The 15,981-nt window shown below is 38.2% G+C and overlaps 1 protein-coding gene and 2 non-coding genes across 4 annotated transcripts in view; all 3 read right to left on the bottom strand.

Annotated features, from left to right (window-relative positions):
• Positions 1-15,981, bottom strand: part of SF3B3 (splicing factor 3b subunit 3) — a 52,688-nt gene that overhangs the window by 34,973 nt on the left and 1,734 nt on the right. For both annotated transcript variants that reach the window (XM_041771826.1, XM_041771827.1), the window contains exons 2-8: positions 12,270-12,416; positions 10,953-11,279; positions 10,061-10,233; positions 9,403-9,544; positions 6,936-7,048; positions 4,579-4,716; positions 3,654-3,757 (exon numbers count right to left, since the gene is read on the bottom strand). In XM_041771826.1, coding sequence (XP_041627760.1) covers positions 3,654-3,757; positions 4,579-4,716; positions 6,936-7,048; positions 9,403-9,544; positions 10,061-10,233; positions 10,953-11,279; positions 12,270-12,339 — 1,067 coding nt within the window. In that variant the 5' untranslated portion in view covers positions 12,340-12,416. The remainder of the gene's footprint in view (positions 1-3,653; positions 3,758-4,578; positions 4,717-6,935; positions 7,049-9,402; positions 9,545-10,060; positions 10,234-10,952; positions 11,280-12,269; positions 12,417-15,981) is intronic.
• LOC121501088 lies at positions 4,979-5,063 on the bottom strand. The gene has a single exon (XR_005990527.1). It is a non-coding gene; the product is annotated as a small nucleolar RNA SNORD111 (small nucleolar RNA).
• LOC121501087 lies at positions 10,570-10,649 on the bottom strand. Its single transcript, XR_005990526.1, has one exon. It is a non-coding gene; the product is annotated as a small nucleolar RNA SNORD111 (small nucleolar RNA).

The raw sequence follows: 15,981 nt of genomic DNA, 5'->3' as shown, positions 1-15,981 counted from the left end.
CTCTCTCCTGTACCTATTAAAAACTTTCCGTAATAAAAATTTTAAGTGAAAAATATTTATGATAGAAAAAAAATTTTAAGATACACTGCTTATTTGAAAAAATAGTAGTAATTTTTTATAGAATGATGCAGTTCTTACAATAAAATTACATAAATAAACTAAAAAGTAAAACTACTGGAAGTAGATACAACAAATGTTAGTATGACTATTCTGAAATACTCCTAGGATTACAGGTGATTTTTTATTATTTGCTCTTTTACTCATTTTCCAAGACCTTCTACATTGCCAGAGTAAAACAGCAAGAATGGTGGCAACCAATATTCACTAAATGCTTACACCACAAAGTAATTATTAGTGCCACCCATCTGTATTCTTATTAAATACCCACAAAATCCACTGAAGTACATACATCATTACTATCTCCCTTGGAAAATGAGAAAACTGGGACATAATGCTAGAGAACATAAAGCCAAGATAATAACCCAACCAGGCAGGGTGACTCCAGAGTTTACACTAAGTTATAGCACCTCCCCCAAAATACCCCAGATCATTACTAAAGAATACCATAGAAAATAAGCAGATGTGACTAAGCAATTAACAGAGGATATACTCGTAGGCAAATAAGTGCAAAGTTCAAACTCTTTAGTTAATAAATTTTTAACCCCCTAAATTAGCAAACCTTAAAACATGCACATACCTAGAGCTGACACGTAGCAAATCATAGGATACATACTGCTGCAAGAGTATAAATCCTCACAAACTTTCAGTAGGAACAATTCAAAGTTTTGAAAATGTATATATTCTTTAATCCAGTAACTATATCATCATGGATGTCTAACACACAGCATAATCAATGATGTTGTAATAGCATCGTATGGTGACAGAGCGTAACTACACTTGTGGCAAAAATAACATAATGTACGAACTTGTGAAATAGCTATGCTGTACACTTGAAATTAACAAAATACTGTGCGTCAATTATACTTCAATTTTTTAAAAAAAGCAAAGTCTATCCAAAAACAAATAAAAGCTTATTTAAACAAATTAACTCAGGCCCATATAACAGAATATTGTATGGTCGCTAAAAATGGTACTACATTCCACAAATGCTGTTTGAGACAACTGGATTTTCACCAGAATGAAAAATGAACACGAACTCCTACCTCACACCATATAAAAAATTAACTCAAAAAAATAGAACAACCTAAACATTAACTAAAATCATAAAACACTTAGAAGAAAACACAGACGTAAATTTTCATCACCTTGGATTTGGCAATGGATACTTAGCTATAAATACCAAAAGCACAAGTAACAAAACAAAAATGGATAAACTGAACTTCATCAAAATTGAAGACTTTAAAACTTTAAAACATCAAGGACAGTATCAAAAAAATGAAAACACAAGCTATACAATGGGAGAAGTTATTTGTAAACAATGTATCTGTAAGGGATTAATATCCAGAATATATAAAAAACAAGTCTTACAAATAAAAAAATAAAGAGATACCATTTCACACCTACTGTCTATAACAAGAGAAAAGTAACAACTGGTACCTATTGGAACCTTCATGCATTGCTGCTAATAATGTAAAATGATGTAGCTGCTACTAAATTTGGTGGTTCCTCAAAAAATTAAACAGAATTATGTGACCCAGCAATTCCACTCTTAGGTATATACCCAAAACAATTAAAACAGAGACTCAGAAAAATACTTCTATACCAATGCTCAATGCAATATTATTCACAATAACCAAAAGGTGTTAAACAACCCAAGTGTCTATCAACAGGTAAACAAAATGTGGTATATACATACAAAAGATATTATTCAGGGACAGAAAGAAGTGCTGACACCCAGTATAGAGGAACCCTGAAAACACTATGCTATGTCAAATAAGCAAAACAGAAAAAGGCAAATACTGTATGACTTCACTTAGGTTACCAGGAGCTAGAAGAGAGGGAAATGGGAGTCCTTGCTTGATGGGTATAAAGTTTCTGTTTGGGATGATGAAAAAATCTGTAAAGATACCAACACATTTTTTTTTTTTTTTTTTTTCACGAGGGAAGGTGTTTAATGAGCGCTGGGGACACAGTACAGCCCAGTACGAGAGCACCAGGCTTAGCTCAGAAGGAAAACACCAGAACACACGACACCAATCTTGCCTGGAGAAGGGGCTGCTTTTCAGTTGGCTGGGGGAGGGGGTGGAATGTTCCCAGGGCCTTCGGAGGGCAGTGGGGGCCTCAGCATTGGGGGCATGGGAGTTGGGGGGTGCACCCCAGGATTTGAGGGGTGAACTCCAGGAGGCTGGGGGTGGACCCCAGGAGCTGGAGGGTGGACCCCAGGAGCTGAAGGGTGGACCCCAGGAGGTGCCACTGAACTGAATATTAAAAAATGGTTTAAAATGGCAAATTTTATGTGTCTTAACCACAAAAAAGTGGAGGAAAAAAGATTAGCTGCTAAAGAAGTTTGAGTTATAGGTCTACATTTATTAATATAGATACTTATGATGTATTGCTGTGTGAATAAAGCAAGCTACAATAAATTTATCACACATCATGGCATTTCTGTAAAAACATTTAAATAGGGCAGCCTGGGTGGCTCAGCGGTTTAGCGCCACCTTCAGCCCAGGGTGAGTCTCCCGGCATGGAGCCTGCTTCTCCCTCTGCCTGTGTCTCTGCCTCTCTCTGTGTGTTTGTCTCGTGAATAAATAAGTTTATCTTAAAAAACAAACAAAAAAACGTTTAAATATATACACACACAGGAAGGCTACACAAAAATACTATATTCAGGTAGAAGGACTGCAGGTGACATTTTTGCTTGCATTGCACTTTCTAACTTTTCTACAATGAAAATTCCTTGTTAAGAAAAAACTGGAAAATTGGAAATGGACTAAAATACAAAAAACAGACTAAGCATGAAAAGCATGACAAAAGAGGTATAAATATGGAAAATGAATAATAAACAGCTAGAATAAAGTCAGTGAGGATGAGTACCAGGCATGTCTAAGAAATGAAGAATAGTTTGAGAAAAGGCAGAAATCGCAAAGATTCCTAGAATACTTCATTTTAATTATGAGGAAACAGCAATAGTTAAGTGGTCTGTGCAGTCTTTAGCAGATATTGGCAAATCCTGAACTAAAAAAAGCAAGACCTAAACTAAAAAGGCAACACCCAGTCTCCAGTAATTTGGCAACTTAGATACTGGTCTTAAATCCAAGGCTAGAGTTTAGACTTTACGCAAACAGGGTTAAGGGAAAGGATTTCATCAAGGTTAGGTCTTGGCTGCTGAATGAGATGACTATAATAGGTTAAGTTGTTTTTTGGTTTTTTTGGTTTTTTTTTTTAAGATTTTATTTATTTATTCACAGAGAGAGAGGAAGAGACGTAGGCAGAGGGAAAAGCAGGCTCCATGTAGGGAGTCTGATGTGGGACTCGATCCCGGGACTCCAGGAACATGCCCTGGGCTAAAGGCAGGTGCTAAACCGCTGAGCCACTCAGGCGTCCCTAAAAAAGGTTAAGTTTTACAGGAAAAGCAAAACTTTTGAAAAAACTGTAACATTCTTGTGGAAAGTTCTATGGCCTTACAGCCACGTCTCCTCCTGTCAACTTTTAGAGGAATCAGGGTGAACTAGGGTAATAAAAGGATTACTCACTGGTTTCCAAATTCTGATGCTACAAAAAGGAAGCCTGTTTTAAGCACACACATGGCAGCAGCAACAGGCACAGTATCAAAGTACTTGAGCCGGATCTCAGTAACCTGGAAGGGGGGGGAAAATATTGTAGCATGTAGGTCAAGTGAAGCTAGGTCACAGAAGGTAGCCAGTATTTTAAGATAGACAGCATAAATAGAATAGCAAATAAAATATCATCCTTAGTATCTAAACCCAGGGTTAGCAAACTAAGACCCAAGATCAGCCATGCCTAATGTTTACATACTTCCTATAGCTACTTCAGTGCCACAACTGCAAAGCTGTATAGTTGAGTCAGAGATTATATGGCCCATAAAAGCTAAAAATGTTTACTATTAGGCCTTCACAAAAAAAATTCTGCCAACTCCTGAGCTAAATAGATATCTAAAAAATTACTCAGTTGTTCAGAGTTCCTCCATAGGACAAAAACAGTAACAGTGTCATTACCAGTGTTCATTAGACAAGCAGAGTCTTCTCTTGTTACTCACTAGAAGAGGCACTACTCAGTCTCATTCATGAGACTACTAGACCAGAAATCTGTTAACCAAATGAGAAAATCTACATTCGATATACCAGTTCCAAGTTTTATTTTATTTTATTTTTTTAGTTCCAAATTTTAAAAGCTCTAAACACCTTAGACAACCACTCTTTAAGGCACTGTTTCCATTTTATTAACTTGTAAAGTATTAATTGTCCTATCTCAGAGTAGTTTCAATGAACAAATGGTTTATAAAACCACTTTGTGAACCTTAAATCTACAGTTAAGTTTTTGAAATAAGGCTACTTAAATATATCAAAATTAGAATACCATAGGACATTTTATCAAATCAGACTAAACCTAATAAAAGTGTGTTTTCATGTTTTCCTTCTCTATCCATGGTCTGCTTACCATATCTTCATCTGTCTCCAAAGTGATCTTGAAAATATCTCCCTGCTCAGTTTGGGCCAAAAAGAAGAACATTGATTTGGTCTTATGGGTGGCAGAGCAAACAAAAATCATTCCTCTTTCAGGGTCATCCAGGTCATTCTAGAAGTCAAACACAGAACCCACAACTTAGAAAGGAGTTCTTCTTATTTAGGGAATGTAGCACCTTACCAATATGGATATACATGTTGCCCAAGGCCTAGAAGTACCTGCAACCTTTTTTTTTTTTTACCTGCCACCTCTCTATACAAGCTTTGACCCAGAGCAGCCGGTTAGCCAAAAATAAAACACAATGACCAAAAATGCTTGTCTACTGTAAATGTGACAAAGCCTATGTACAAAAAACAGCCACAATTTCACTGTACATTCTCATCAAATGAGTAAGACAAAAAACTTTCTCCAGAGAAAAATGTCAAAGACATGAAATTGAAAGTTATCGTTTCAGACTATGAAAAAAACTCTTCCACGTCCATCCAAACTATCCTTCATTAGCCCTTTTCCATATCAACTTCCTTGATTCCTCCAAGGGAGCTTCTTGACTATGATGTTAGGTTTTTGTTTTATGTTTCCAACATTTTGCATTTCTCTCACTGACTCAGCTCTTCAAGGGCAAAACATGTTTTATACATTTCTGTAGTCCCAAAGCCACCTACAGTGCCTGGCAGGTAGGCGCTCAATAAATGTCTGATCAACCAAATCGAATTACTTCCCACATACCTTACCAAGAATTTACTAAATAGATTCCTTCTCAAATTTTCTAAAATTTATGGAATCTTACCCAGGTTATCATATTAGTTAAACTAAGTAAGACCTAAAAGATTTAACCCCAGGACCTATAAATGAATATTAAAAAGATAGAAAACCAGGGGTGAAAGGAGAGACTGAAGGAGCAGAGATGAAATGAGATTAGCTGAAGCTGGATACTCAGCTCATTACATTCTACTTTTGCATACGCTTAATAATCTCCACAGTAAACTGTTAAGATTAATATCAATAAAATAAAAAAAAATCAATAAAATACCATTTTCAACCACCAATGTAGTAACTGAACTGAGGAAAAGCACTATGTGAAAAGATGTTAGGATAAAGATTATTTACCGTCTCAAAATTCACCATCTCCTTCCACACCAATTATAAAAAGGAAAAGGTACCTTCATGATTAAGCAGCACCGGCAGGCACTACCTTTTAACATAGGTGATTAATTTAACATCACCAACAAGTCAACCCAACATTGTGTGCTCCTAATGTGATAAAGTGGGAAATATGCCACCACTTATGTAATGATTCTATCAAAAATATTAACATGGATATAATCATAAGGAAAAACATGAAGGGACAAATTTCATGACAATTAGCCTAGACTCTTAAAAAAAAAGTCAATAAAAGACCAAAAGCAGGGCAGCCCCGGTGGCTCAGTGGTTTAGCGCCGCCTGCAGCCCAGGGCATGATCCTGGAGACCCAGGATCGAGTTCCACGTCGGGCTCCCTGCATGAAGCCTGATTCTCCCTCTGCCTGTGTCTCTGCCTCTCTCTCTCTCTCTGTCTCTCATGAATAAATAAATTTTAAAAAATCTTTAAAAAAAAAGACCAAAAGCAAACAAAGGTGAGACAAAATATTCTAAAGAACAAAAAAGAACAGTAAAACAGTGAAAGAACAGTTAAAGTGTCATGATGACTGTAACTTATTTTCAAACGGTTTGTCTAAAAAAGCATATAGCTATGTCATAAGAAAAAAAAGCCAAATGCAGTAAAATATTAAATTGGTCAATCTTTTTTTTTTTTTAATTCATGAGAGAGAGAGAGAGAGAGAGAGAGAGAGAGAGAGGCAGAGACACAGGAGGAGGGAGAAGCAGGTTCCATGCCAGGAACCTGACGCAGAACTCGATCCCGGGACTCCAGGATCGCACCCTGGGCCAAAGGCAGGCGCTAAACCGGTGAGCCACCCATCAATTTTTTTTCTGAATGTAAAACGCAAACAGGAATTCACCGTTCTGTTCTTTAAAATTTCCTGTATGTTGGAATGGGGTGAAAAAGACAAACAATGGAAAATACCTCCAATAAATATGTCTGGTTTTTCAAACTAGGAACTTACAGGAATTTCAAACTGATCATCCAGAGATTCTTCTAAAATGGAAACTGTTTTTAATTTCCTTTCTCAAAGAATTTATTTTGCTTTTACTAAAATACCAGCTTTATTAAAAAGAAGATTTACAAAGAAACTAAAACCTTACAACAAATAAACTAAGACACTATATCGTAATTACAAAAAAAAAAAAAAACTTCACAAACACCGTATCTTTCCTTATGGCAAAGATTTTTACCCGTCTCCTGGGAATTGGACAGCGGATATCCGGTTGGTCACCAAAGTTCTTGTAGGTGATATAGTTTTCAGAGCAGATTAGCACTCCACTTGGACCATCTGACCCTCCAGGAACTATCAGAAAAAAACAGAATTTAGCAATGATTTAACATAACCATGATTTACAATTAACCTTTCAATTCCTTCTCCTTTTCAGCACAATTTGAATGAAGGTTTAAGTGCCCGAGACTGAGAAACATTCAAAGTATTTCTTTTCAATGATACTAGCGTAACACAAGGATGAGCACAGTTCGGGTGCTCTTAGCCTGTCCAGATGTCTGAGAATGCATCTAAAATAAAATGTTTAGCTCCGAGCCCAAAACTCAGTTCTCATCTTTAGCCCTATAACCCAACTGCATATTGGAAACTCTTACAATGATATTCCACAGCAGCTTAAAAATACATTGTACTCATAAATTCAAGTTCCTTCCCAAATCTGTTCTACCTCCTGGATCCTCCATCTCAAAGAACACAACTATCAACCAACAGACTAAACCAGAAACCTGGGTGTCACTCCTCAAGTCTCTCCTGCTTCACAGCTCTATTGATTTTAACTCCTTTGCAGTGCTCATGCTGCCAATCTCTTGGGTTAGTGAAACAGCTTCCTAATCTGGCTTATAGTCTTATCCTCTATTCAATTAAACAAAACGTAAGCAAGTAATGTTTCTAAAATGTTCATCTTTAGCAAGTTATTAATCCGCTGCTTAAAATCCTTCAGTAACAAAAAGAGTAACAACAAAATCTTTCAGTAGTTACCTCCCCACCACAACCTCTACCCAGCCTGTTAGGTCTATCAATCCAGTCACAATCAGCTTCCAGTTCTTTGAATGAACCACATTCTTTCTTTGCACACAACAAAATGTTGAACAAATGAAGCCCTTGTCAATGAAATATAGGTAATATTACCGCAAGTAATGTAATGTGTAATGTTTAATATAGGGCTGCTTTCTAAGATTTAATACTCAAAGACAAGTGCTATCTTATTCTCCAAAATCCTCCCTCCTAAAGACAGATTTCACTTTAGACATCAATTGAAGTACAAATGACTCCACATAAAAAGGATCACTGTCTTCCCCATGCCTGCTGAAACCTAGAGTACAAGTAGTCATTTCCTTTAGTCTTTTTATATGATGAATAAAATTGATACGGATTTTTTTTTTAAGATTCCATTTTTAAGGGCAGCCTGGGTAGGCTCAGCAGTTTAGCGCTGCCTTCAGCCCAGGGCCTGATCCTAAAGACCTGGGATCGAGTCCCACGTCAGTCTCCCTGCATGGAGCCTGCTTCTCCCTTCTGCCTGTGTCTCTGCCTCTCTCTGTCTCTCATGAATAAATAAAATCTTAAAAAAATAATTTAAAAATTTTTTTAACTTCCATTTTTAAGTAATCTCTACACTCAATGTGGAACTGGAACTTACAACCCGAGATCCAGGGCTGCCTGGGTGGCTCAGAGGTTTATCGCCTGCCTTCACGCCCAGGTCGTGATCCCGGGGTCATTGGATGAGTCCCACATCGGGCTCCCTGCATGGAGCCTGCTCCTCCCTCTGCCTGTGTCTCTGCCTCTCTCTCTCTCTCCCCGCCCCCTGCCCCATGTCTCTCATGGATAAATAAATAAAATCTTTAAAAAAAAAAAAAAAAAACCCGAGATCCAAGAGTCGCACACTCCAATGACTGAACCAAGCAGGAGTCCCGGATACTGATTTTCTAACTGAACAACTCTGAACTCCTACAAAAATCTTACTTAGCTATGATCATTTAAAGTTGATTTCAATTTCCTAAGATTTTAGGTTTTGTTATTTATAACCATAAACTAGCATACAGAATTTCTTTTGTTACTAATCTTCCTCAGTTTTGATACTTAAGTTATATTAGGCTCATAAAGTGGTATGATAGCTTTAATTTTTTCCTAATCTCTAAAGAAATTTAAGGTCCCTGAAAATTCTGGACCTTAAATCTTTTGGGAAAGATTTTTGACTACTTCTCCAATTTCTTTAATGGATGCTGGTCTATTCAGGTTCTTCATTTCTTAGAGTCAATTTGGGAACAATTTTCAAAAATATTCCTATTTCACCTAAGTTTTCAAATTCAGACATAATACAGTTTTATCTTGTTGATTTGTCCATTTCATTTGTCTTTTTAAAGATTTGTTTTAATTTTCTTAATGACAGTGACTATCTATAATAAAAATATCAGAGCACTCAGTAGTAGTCAATATTCCAAGCTGAGCACTCTCCCCATCCTTTCTTCCTTTGCCTCTATCAGAAGTAAAAGTCAACCATTCCATGAACTTCTAACTTCACCAGACACAAGATATTTATTAGACTTACTAGAAATAGATTATAGTTTCCAAACCCCATTAAGTAGACTCTCCTAGGTTTGCATATAAAATGAGCCAAGTAAAAAGATACAAAACAGCTCTGAGAAAAAAAGTACCTGTAATAAGAAAGTTGCCATGTTCCTCCAAAGGTTCACTGTACTTTCGGACCACATGATTTAAACCAAGGTCTAACTCATAGAAGGTAAGCGTCTGCTGGGTATTAGCTGCTGCTTCCCCTGTTGGATCATTGTCTGCTTCCTATAGAGAAGTACATTAGCAAAAAAAGGCATCAGGATTCCTCTATTTTACAAATGGGGAAGCAAAGGTCCTCAACAGTTTACCAAAGCTCACACTACTAGACAATGGCAGAACTCGAACAAGAAACTGGGTCCCCTATTTTGGGGACTAGGGTTCCCTCTACTCAAGGCTACTGCAAAGAATGGTATGCCTCCCTTTCACTATCTCCCTGCAAAAAAAAACCCCACATACAGTTTCACTTCCTTTTTCAAACTGCTGTTTCCCATAAATACCATTTTTTAGGATGACTGTTCAAATCAGGATAAGGTGCTATTATATCGTTAGGTAAGCTGTGAAACATCCCAAAAAATCTTATTAGTAAGACATTTGGAAAACAAAAGCTGTAAGACATCAACAATGAAGAAAACAATCATTAAAGCACTGAGATGAATGGAAGAAACCTAAAGGGGGGGGGTAGGGGGAGAGAGAGGGAGAGAGTGAGAGAAAGAGAGGAGGGAGTCAATGAGTCCCCATTACCTCATAATCCATTTCCAGACAAGCAAACATTGGATTTTCAAATCCCACATCTACTCCGACCACATGATATACTAAAGTGTTCGCTTTGTGGGCCTCTAGAGGGGATGAAATGGTAAGCCGGGCTGCAGCATCTCTGTTCAAGATATATACCAATTTCTGTTTTTCAATGGCACCTATACATAAAAGAGACAAAACAAATAAAATTTCCAGAAGATAAAAGGACTTACAGAACAGCCAGAGTCACACCACAATTATTTCTTTAAAATCATTAACATCCAGCACTAACTCTACAAGTGTATTAACTTAGAGGATCTTGGAATTAGTAAAATAAACAACAGAATTTACACCCCCCTTCCTAATAGGGATCTCAATATCCCACTAACTCTTCATAATTTTTCAGCGTCCTCTAGATTTAATGATACTGGAAACAATAATTCGTAAAATTGACAGCTTTATTCTCTGAACTTCGATCTAATGATTTTGTCACTTGCCAGAGAGTTGCCTTCCAGAGGCCTGATCAGATACACAGAATTTCCTTCAAGAGATTTATCAGAGAAGAGACATGAATGTGAATCATCACTTCAGGCTAATGAAAGCAACCATATTCACTGCCTAGTTATATAAAATCATTTCACTGTAGGCTTTCTGCTACACATATAGAAACGAAAAAAACACCTAATCCAACCAGACAGTAAATAGAAAAGGTGTGTTAAGACGACTTTCCCCATTGTTTTAAAAGGAAAAGTAACTTTAAACCATGGCATTAATCCAAATATTGTCCAAACTTTACCCAGGTAAGGAATTTATTGGCACAATGCGAAGACCACAGCACTGTTACCCTAAACTGAGCATCTGTAAGTCAGAAGTACACTCAATAGAGCAAGTCACTCACTAATCATAACAGCTCGCCCTTTGGGATCCACAGCTAAGAACTGTCCAGGAACAATGCGGCGGCATCCGCTCTTGCCAAACGTTTCTTGGTGAATTTTCTCAAACATATTCTTGGATGGCTGGTATTCCAGGATAACTATCCGACCTGAGTCACTGCCAACCACAATGTAGTCTTTGGTGCCACCCGTTAGCCTAAAGGCCATGAGTGATCTGATAACACCAAATACTTCCACAGTTAGCAGAGTATGTACTTTGCCAGTGTTGGGGTCAGGGCGAAGCAGCTCCAGTATCTTCCCACGGGAAACAACAATTTCCTGTTGTTTGGTTCCTAGATTACCAAAACAATAAAGATCACAAACAATCAGAACTAGTCAAAAATAACCTGGATGGATCAAAATGCCCCTCAAAATAAATGTAAGTAAGTTGGGGGCTCAGTATTTTAATTTTTTTATTCTATTTCATTCCCACAATTGATAGGATTTAACAAAAGTGGTATCAAAAAACTTTTAAAAATGGTCAACATAGTTCTTTAAAAAACATTTAGATTTTCTAAAATGTCATTAATCCACATAATTAGGAGTTGTATACAAATGGTATTAACATATAATGTTTAGCTTCATAAAATTAAGTATTTCCAAAGGCTCTTTCTAGCTCATCTTGAAGGTTATTGTTCTAGAAAATCATTTTAACTTTTTGTGCAATTTGATGGATTATTTCAAACAACTTTTAAAGCTGTTATGTAAAATATATAATTTACTTCTAAAGTCAGTCCTAAGAAAGTTCACTTGCCCTCATAACCATTATTGATACTTCTAAATGCTTAATAGCCAATTTTCCCCCATCTCTCCCTGTTTGCTACATAATTCCACTTGGATATGTTGTCATCATCGACTTCTTCCCAAACTCCCTCTCTAGTCCCAACTAACCTGCTATCAATGTTACTATCATTTTCTCTGCCGCCCAGGCTGGAAATTCATATTCTTCTCGATCTGTCCCCACTTTCCTAGTACAGGTCTTTACTACCTAATGTCTAAATGCCTTCCTAGCCTATCAGATATCCCAGTCTTATCCATCCCAATCCATTCTCACTTGCTCAAGGCCACTACTTATCAGGTCACCTTCCCAATGGTCCCCTCAGAATCAAATAAGATCAAGTACTTCAAATGGCTTTGGAGACTGTAAAGCATTATATAAATGATGTTGTCTGGTGATAATTTATTTCAGGAAAAAAGTTTGAATTTAGAAATGGAATCTGAAGCATGAAACTATTTAATCTTGAACATGTTTAATTCAGAAAGACAGTAACTAGAAATCTTACCAGAAAAGTTGCCATGAATGGCAAAGCTGATGCCTGTGGCTCGCTGCAAGGTCAAGTTGTATAGAAACATGATGGGAGCAGCACGGAGGTACTCACAACTCCACAATCAGGCCTCAGTTATACTGAGTCAAAATAAGCTAAGAGGACCTAAAAGCAGAAAATTATCAGCTGAGAAACTTACTTTAACAATTATTTTTTTAAGATTTATTTACTTATTCATTCATTCATTCATAAGAGACACAGAGAGAGGCAGACACAGGCAAAGGGAGAAGCAGGCTCCCCACGAGGAGCCCGTTGAGGGACCCGATCCCAGAACTCCAGGATCACAACCCAAGCCAAAGGCAGACACTCAACCACTGAGCAACCCAGGCGTCCAACAGATGTTTCTATATAGGAACTTCAGGGTGAAGGCAGAACCCAGAGTAAGGCTTTCTGACTAACAGACTTATAACTAGAAAGTATTCTATACACCAGGGACTATGCTGTATACTTTGCCTCTATTTCCTCAAGGAACCTATAAATAACTCATTATTGTACTAATTATATAGATGAACAAATTAAGAAATTAAATCACCTGTCAAATTAATAACAAGTGGTAAAATCTTAGGATTTGTACCAGTATTCATTCTTTACGATTTACTTAACAGAGGGCAGCCCCGGTGGCCCAGAGGTTTAGCCCCGCCTTCAGTCCGGGGCGAGATCCTGGAGACCTGGAATGGAGTCCCACATCGGGCTCCCTACATGGAGCCTGCTTCTCCCTCTGCCTGTGTCTCCGCCTCTCTCTCTCTCTCTCTCTCTCTCTCTCTCTCTCTGTCATGAATAAATAAATAAAATCTTAAAAAAAAAAAAGATTTACTTGACAGAGAGCGTACACATGCATGCACGCACACACATGCCCATGAACACAGGCAGAGGAAAGAGGGAAAAGCAGGTTCCCCACTGAGCTGATCCTGGGATTGAGCCCAACACCCTGGATCACGACCTGAGCAGTAGGCAAACTTAACCAATTGAATGCCCCCAGGCGCTGTACCATTAATAGAACTCTATTTACCTTTACTGTCATAGAAACTAAGGAGCTCTACATGTACCTATGATTGCATAGGCTATACACACATGGTTAAGAATTCTTTAAAAACACAGCAAAAAGCTCCTTCTATCCATTCCCTAGCCATTCAGTTCTCCTCCCCAAGAAAATCAATTTTATTTAGTTATATGTCCTTCCAGATATTTTCACAAAAACATGTTAACACTAATCCTTTTTAACTAGTGGTTGAATACTACATATTATAGACTCCCTCATATTATCCTGCAACTTACTTTTTATTACTTTAGTTTGAAGATAGCAACAAAGAGCTTTCTCATTTTCATTTTCCAGCCATGGAGTACTTCACTGAATTTAGCCAATACCCTACTGATAATCATTTAGGTTCCCAATCTCACTATTAAGAATACTGCTGCAAAGAAAACCCCTCAATTGGGGCACCTGGCTGGCTCAGTTGGAGGAGTGTGCAACTCTTGATCTCAGGGTGGGGAGTTTGATCACAGACGAGGTGTAGAGATTAAGTAAGAAAAAAATTTTTAATTTTTTTGGTAAGATTTTATTTATTCATGAGAGACACAGAGAGGCAGAGACATAGGCAGAGGGAAAAGAAGCAGGCTCCTCGCAGGAAGCCCAATGCAAGACTCGATCCCCCGACCCAGGATGACATCCCGAGCCGAAGGCAGATGCCCAACCGCTGAGCCACCCGGGTGTCCCTTTAATTTTTTTAAGTAGGTTCCATGCCCAGCATGGAGCCCAACACAGGGCTTGAACTCATGACCCTAAGATCAAGATCTAAGCTGAGATCAAGAATTGGACACTTAACGACTGAGCCATCCAACGACTGAGCCATCCAAGTGCCCCAATAAAAACTTAAAAAAAAGAGAGAAATAAAACCCCTCCTATATAGATCATTTATACATGTATGACTATATATATATATATATATATATATATATATATGTACTTTTTTTTTAGGATTTTATTTACTTATACATGAGTGTCACAGAGAGGTACAGACACAGGCAGAGGGAGAAGCGGACTCCCTGTGGGGAGCCTGATGCCAGGACTCGATCCCAGGACCCCGGGAACACGACCTGAACCAAAGGCAGACCATTGAACCACCTAGGGTGTCCCTGTATGACTATATCTTTAAGATTAATCCCTAGAAGTGAAATTGCTGGATTGATGGACTCATACATTCGAAATATTGACAAATATTACCAAATTACCTTACAAAGAAATTCTAACAATCTATATCCCCAGAAATGCATGAGCCTCTATTTCTGCACAACTAGGGTTTTGCTAATCTAACAGATAAAACTGTTAAGTGTAGTTTCCTTTTGCATCTCTTATCTAGCACAGTATTTGACAATTAGAATTTAAAATTTGCATCTACTCACCATAAAAAAAAAAAACTGAAACAAAACTCAATTCCTGCTATTTCAGGAGGCCTCTCTATACAATCACATAAAAGGATTCTTTTCATTAAACAAGACTGTTAAGATTGCAAACTAATGTACCTTTACCATAAAATTACCCAGAACTACAACTATACAATTACTGCCATGAAAGTTATTTTTCAATATTTTTTTTTAATTTTTTTTTTATTTATTATTTATGATAGTCACAGAGAGAGAGAGAGGCAGAGACACAGGCAGAGGGAGAAGCAGGCTCCATGCACCGGGAGCCTGATGTGGGATTCGATCCCGGGTCTCCAGGATCGCGCCCCGGGCCAAAGGCAGGCGCCAAACCGCTGCGCCACACCGCTGCGCCACCCAGGGATCCCGAAAGTAGGTCTTGAAAAATCCAAAGTAATCACTGTGTAACTAACATAAAAAATTTGTTTTAAGTGAGAAAAGAGAATTATGAGTGAACAGCTTCATAAATGATAGTCACCTGAGCACCTGGATGGCTAAGCGGATGAGTGTCTGCTTTGGCTCAGGTCATGATTCCAGGGTCCTGGGATCGAGTCCAACATTGGAGCAGGGAGCCTGCTTCTTCCTTTGCCTCTACCTCTCTCTCTCTCATAAATAAATAAAATCTTTAAATAATAATAATAATACTAATAGTCATCCAGCTTTTGCCCAGCCCAGAAATGGTTAGAAGAGGAAAAGACTGGAGCACCTGGGTGGCTTGCTCAGTAGGTGAAGAGTCTGCCTTTGTCTCAGGTCAAGATCCCAAGGTCCTGGGATCAGGTCTCGCATTGGGCTCCCTGCTCAGAGGGGAGTCTGCTTGAGGTTCTCTCTCCCTCTATCCCTCCCCCTCTGCTTGTGCTCTCTCCAATAATAAATAAAATCTTTAAAAATAAAATAAAATAGGGACACTTGGTGGCTCAGCAGTTGAGCATCTGCTCAGGGCGTGATCCTGGAGTCCTGGGATCGAGTCCCATATCGGGCTCCCTGCATGGATCCTGCTTCTCCCTCTGCCTGTGTCTCTCGTGAATAAAGGTAAATAAATAAAATAAAATAGGAAAAGATCAAACCCTCCACTTTGGAAACGGGTACTGAGAGGTATAAATTTTCCTTCTTGAAATTTTATTTTTATTTTTTATTTATGATAGTCACAGAGAGAGAGAGAGAGAGGCAGAGACACAGGCAGAGGGAGAAGCAGGCTCCATGCACCGGGAGCCTGACATGGGATTCGATCCCGGGTCTCCAGGATCGCGCCCTG

The sequence above is a fragment of the Vulpes lagopus genome, chromosome 10 (assembly GCF_018345385.1).
Source record: "Vulpes lagopus strain Blue_001 chromosome 10, ASM1834538v1, whole genome shotgun sequence".
NCBI classification, from domain to species: domain Eukaryota; kingdom Metazoa; phylum Chordata; class Mammalia; order Carnivora; family Canidae; genus Vulpes; species Vulpes lagopus.
Note: the sequence above shows the minus strand (reverse complement) of the source record. Positions and strands in the feature narration are given on the sequence as shown.